The 5949-nt window shown below is 28.9% G+C and overlaps 1 protein-coding gene across 7 annotated transcripts in view; it reads left to right on the forward strand.

Annotated features, from left to right (window-relative positions):
• Ae2 (anion exchange protein Ae2) overlaps positions 1 to 5608 on the forward strand; it is a 70773-nt gene extending 65165 nt beyond the window's left edge. For 6 of the 7 annotated variants that reach the window (XM_080163872.1, XM_080163874.1, XM_080163875.1 and 3 more), the window contains 5 exons: positions 370 to 576; positions 988 to 1176; positions 2918 to 3027; positions 3657 to 3693; positions 4374 to 5608. In XM_080163872.1, coding sequence (XP_080019998.1) covers positions 370 to 576; positions 988 to 1176; positions 2918 to 3027; positions 3657 to 3693; positions 4374 to 4586 — 756 coding nt within the window. In that variant the 3' untranslated portion in view covers positions 4587 to 5608. The remainder of the gene's footprint in view (positions 1 to 369; positions 577 to 987; positions 1177 to 2917; positions 3028 to 3656; positions 3694 to 4373) is intronic. The other variant, XM_080163876.1, reaches the window with a different exon arrangement.
• The last annotated feature ends 341 nt before the right edge of the window (positions 5609 to 5949 follow it).

The following is a 5949-nucleotide window of genomic DNA, read 5'->3' on the forward strand; positions in this document are numbered from 1 at the left end:
ACATTACATTTTTAGGACTTTATTTAAGAGATGCTTCGCATATAACATTGTACCTTGTATTCAAATGAATATAATAATTATAACATACAAAATTTGTTGTCAAAAAAGTAAAAAATCAACAATTTTTTTAAATAGACATATGGACTAATTCTGGTTACTATTATCTTGTTGCTACGCTTCCTAATTGTTATAGGAATCATCATGTAAAGTTTGAAATCGATAGTACAATTCTAACCTGTCTAAATTAACAAGAAGAGCGACCAACCCTAATTATAGAAAAGCTTCGCTTTTAAAAATTGACGTAAATATATATTTTTTTAAATTAACCTAACTGGGTCTTTCCAAATTATCTAGAAATGTTTCTATTAGGTTATTGGTGTGCGAGACCAGCGTCTATCTGCCTTTGTGGTGTCCATATTGCTTGGCTTGTCAGTGCTCATGGGTCCTCTCCTCAGCCTGGTCCCCACATCCGTCCTGTTCGGTGTATTCTTGTATATGGGTATCTCCGGTATGAACGGTGTCCAGCTATTCGACAGGCTCAAGCTATTTGTGGTGCCTATTAAACATCATCCTGCGGTTAGTAACTTTTTTATCTCAATTATAGCACCTTCAATAATAAATTAACTTTTAATTAATCAATTAACAATCAATGCACTAATAAATATTATCGGTCTTTTTAGTTTATTTGAAGCTTTGATATTTGACTTTTAATATAAAATTTTTCCAATATGGCTTCAAAACCGATTAATATCTGCTGGATTAGAACCTGTTCTAAGCATACTGAAAAATCTGAAACTAATCGTATTATATCCAGCTTTCTACGAATATAAAAATGTACAATCATATCATTAAAAGGCCAGATTTGAAAGCCCGTGCCTTCGCCTTCTCGGGACTAACAAAACTACTTTAAATCTTATAAATGTATATTTTTATATCTGCGAAAAGCTGTTTATAATTCGATGTGATAAATAACTATTTTTGTTTTAGGTGTCCTACATCAAATATGTGAAAACCTGGCGTATGTTCCTGTATACATTCTTCCAGACCATTGGTCTGGCCATCCTCTGGGCGGTCAAGTCTTCACCAGCTGCCATTGCCTTCCCCTTCTTTGTGGTGGCTATGGTTCCACTTAGAAAGTCTTTGCAATTGATTTTTACAGAAAGAGAATTACAAATGGTGAGTAGTTTTTTTTTCATTTTTTTTTTGGTAGTGTTAACTACTTTATAACTAAGAATGTCCACTCGTCAATTTAACCAGAGGTGGATTCTTTAAAAAATTTGCTCACTAATCGCTTAGTGAGGCAAAATTGTTTTCGTGAAAAATCCTCCAAAATTACATAAAAAATCTACAAAAATTTTATAAGTGACTGTTAATAATATATCTGGAGTGCTCTGAAATTGCTTTAATTAATTTAAATGGATGCAAATATAGATTTATATTAATGAAATATTTATCCTATAGCTTGACGGTCCGGAGGCTGGTAAATTAGTTTAGATTAGGTATTCAATTCATTCAAAACACATAATCTACTATTTATAGAGTAGCTGTGCTGGTAAAATCACATCTTGTTATTATAAAGGGTGTGCAAAAAAATGCGGACATTTTAAAAATTGAAATTGCGCGGCTTGTGTAAATAGTAGAGAAATACTACGCATACCGTTAAAACCGCTAAGAAGTCTATTTTTAGGAAATATAAAATGATTCCTGTGCTACGCATAGGTTAGAAGCTACGTGTTAAAATGTCCCAACTGACTTAAAAATTTCAAACAAAAATACAGTTCATAGCGGTTCTAACGGTATGCGTAACATTTTTCTACTATTAACACAAGCCGCGCAATTTGAAATTTAAAAATGTAGGCATCTCTTTTTGCAAAATATCTTCTCTAATTTTTAGTTATATTTTAAAATTTACTCGCAAGTTAAGTTTTACATCAGTTAGGACATTTTAACACGTAGCTCCGTAACTATACGTAGCAGAGGAATCGTTCTCACATTTCCAAAAATAGACTTCTTAGCGGTTCGTTAGGTAGGCGTAACATGTTTTTATTATTATCATAAGCCGCGCAATTTCAATTTTTAAAATGTCCGCATTTTTTTGCACACCTTTTAGATTAGATAATCATTTACTTACCTAAAGAATGATAAAATTTGTTAAGAAGTTTTTTTATATTTTTTTAAAAATATAAAATAACATGAGCTTAAATCTTTAGAATAAAGCTCTCCATCCATCTTTAATAAAAAAATTTTCATTGATTGATTGATTGATTTTCATGAATTTCATGAATTAGAAAATATATATCTATGGACATTATTGTAAATCATTCAGAGCTGGATCTTTAAATCATTTTAGTGGTGAGCCAGATCGGGGTGCGCCGAATTTTAGCCAATCACAGCGCGGCATTTCATTAAATTGCTGTGCTCTCATTGGTGGAATGTTGGCTCACCCCGATCTGGCACACCACTAAAATGATTTAAAGATCCAGCTCAGTGTAATTAATATTAGTTATTTTAAAATTTTCTAGTAAAAATAAGTTTAAGAAATTGACAATCCTTAAAATAAAGTAACAGGATGTTTGTTGGTCTGTCTGTCTGTCTTTTCGTTTGTACCGAAGGATATCTCTAATTGCTGAACCAAAATGTTTCTTCTTTACAGGGTACCTACTCGTAGGTCTTGGGAAGGTTTATAACACATTTCCAAGAGAAAAAATTAGGCCCCAAAAGGATTTTTTTAAACTAAAATTAAAAATGGGGGAAGGGTGATCGACTTCCCCCCCACCTAAAAAATTCTCCTCCCTGATTTTTTTTTTACTTTTTCTTTTTAAATCTAAAGTAAAATCGAATGCAACTCCCTCCTCTAGTGCTCTAGAGGCCTACACTTTTATATCTTAAGGTTTATGAAAAATAATTATTTCTCTAGTTGGATGGTCCTGAAGCTGGTAAGGAAGCTGACAATGATGATGAGGAAGATTTCTACGAGGCTGCTGCCAACATTCCTATTGTACCTAACTCTGCTGTCCCACTCCACAGGTATGTATAAAACTTGCCAGGATACAATTACCCGTTACAGAAATTATGGTCAAAAAGTTTGAACCATTCAATCAGGATTTAATAAAAACACTAAAAGTTTTATGAGAGAATATGTTTATTAAACGTTAAGTACTAGTGTTATTTATAGTTGAATCTCCACTCTTTCTTTACCTGAAAATTTAAATGTAAACATTTTTAATTATTAGAGTCTGTTATAATAGTAGCTTTAGTTCCTCAGGTAAAAACAAAATTAAAATAATAATTAGCTTAATTTTTAAGCTTGCTTGGATTAGCATAGAACGGTTTCAAGTATGGCTTCGAAACCGATTACTTTTAGCTGGATTAGAACCGTTTTTCAGACATACTGAAAAATCTTGTATAGCATCGCAATACAGACAATTTTATATGAACCTTCAGCCCCACGGGGCTAACATTACTGGCTTTAACCTTATGATTTTTCATTTTTATAACGGCGGAATGCTATCTATAATAAGATGCGATAAATAACTATTATTATTTTATTCCATGAAAGTTGATGAATTGAGGGTCAAAATAATTTAATTTTATGTTGATAATGTTGAAGTTCTTCTTTTCATAAATAAGTTTGCCAATAAATATTTTATATACAGATTACATCGTTTACGACGAAGAATATTTAAGCGGATGGTGAGTTAGTGAAACATTTTGTTTCTGTTTGGGTTTTGTTTTTATTTTAGATTTTAGATCACTGTGCAGAAACACAGCCATTTTTTGTTTGGTTTTTACACTTTTGAAGCACTAACACAAATTTTAGTTTGTTTTATACAATATTAACATAATATATTTAAATTTTAGATAGTATTTAAAGCTATTTTCCTTTTTTTTAAATAAAAGATTATAAAGCTTTAAAGAAATCACTTAAATTAAAGAATTCTAAAGATAATATCTGTATAATCTATCTATAAAATAGAGTCAAGTATTAAATTGTGGTATTTTGTTGATAAAATGGTTTATTTTTGCAATTGTATTGTACTGCTTTAGATTTTACTTTGTGAAAACTTTATTTATGTTTTAATTGTTCTAATGCACTTGTCAAAATAAAACCCTGTCCTCTCATATGAGGTAAATAATTCAGTTAGTAAAATATTTCTTCAGAACAACCTCATTTTACAAAACTATATTTGTAATTCCAAAACAATTTGCACATCAGAAAACTTTTAATATACTTTCTTCAAATTAACTTTATCTTCCTTTCACATGCCAAAATAATCACCCATTCACCTACTAGCCATAAAAAATCACACCCAAATAAATTTTCCAGTTTGTAATTAAGATACATATTTCTGATATACATATAATTATTTCAGGAGCATTTTGGGAATAATCAACATGACGGGAGTAACAATACCAAGAAAGAAGGAGTCCTAGGTAGCGTAGTCAACTTACAAAGTAAACAGCAAGCAAACAATAATAAGTGTAAGAAAGGTGTTAAATTTAGCACCTGGTCTCGCCTGCCAATACTCAGGACTAACGCCAGGAAGGATTCTGGATCTTATGATGATGACAGCTCTGCCTGCTAAGCATCATACAGATTATTATCTAACCCTTTGGGCTAAATTCATGCTTGTTTGTTTTTGTAAGTAAAATTGTTATGGTAATTTTATATTACTTTTATTGTGTTTAAAGTAAAATTCTGAACAATCCTTTATATATGATTGAATGTATTAAACTTTTTTATATTTGAAAATTTTTCGCTTGCAAGCTTTCTATACTTACATGTTACATACATATACCTTGAATAAACTTTCATTGAAGTCTTCTAAAAGTATTATTTTAAAATATTTTGATACATATGTTTATGCAAAAGAATAAAATAATCTATGCAATATTTATAGATCATAATGTTAAAATTACACATAATGTATTCAAATTTAGTTTTAAGGTTCTAATTCATTTTTCTTGAGAAAAATTGCATTCATTCTGGCAAATAAAATAGATATTATAATAAATTTAGACAATTTTTATTTTATTTTTATATCTATTTTTGCCTGTTTTTGTACCTAACAAAATGAGTTTATATATAATAATATAAAATAGCTTCTTTTATTAAAAATTCTGTTCAATCAATCAATACACCCCTAAGATTTTGCTCAAACGGCATTTTTACAATAAAATTTATATCAATAACTTTCTTAAGTTTTATTTAATTAATAAGCCTGATCATATGCCTTCTAATTTATAAGAAAACAATTATATTTATGTACATAAGTATTTATCAAATCAGTTTTATTTTTTGAGAACTCTATTATATATAGTTATTGTTATTCCCCCCCTATAAATAAAATATTTTTACTTGAGATCTTTGGTTTATATATTCAAATTCATAACAGATCTAGATGTAATATGTAATTTTCATTATAATTTGACATTCTCTATATTACCTAGTATTAATGTTTAATATTTTATACTGAAATATATGCATAATGTATATTTATACATTACATAACTTATATATGATCAATATTATGTAAAATATTGCCAAGATTTATCTATTTTTGTGAATTTTATTACAAAAATTAAATATACATATCTCTTGTTTAAATATTTGTCATTCATTTATTGCATAATAATTTAAAATCAGAATATGAAGTTTACAAATCTAAATATGAAACGTTTTTTTGACTACTAGAATTCTTCTTAAATTGTTAAAGATAAATATCGAAAGTAACAGGATGTGTTTTTTTCTGCATTGACATAGTTAAAGTATATAGTACTTAAAGAAATAACCGAGAAAGCTTAACAATAATATATTGCTTTCTATTACCAGATCTTAGATATATTATATTAAAAATACCAAAAAAAAAAACAATCTAAATCTTAGTATGATCCTAAATGCACTAGATACTTACTAGGTTACGCGATCGCTGCATAAATCCTATTCTT

The sequence above is a fragment of the Acartia tonsa genome, chromosome 6 (genome assembly GCF_053477335.1).
Source record: "Acartia tonsa isolate MP-2025a chromosome 6, ASM5347733v1, whole genome shotgun sequence".
In the NCBI taxonomy this organism is placed as follows: Eukaryota; Metazoa; Arthropoda; class Copepoda; order Calanoida; family Acartiidae; genus Acartia; species Acartia tonsa.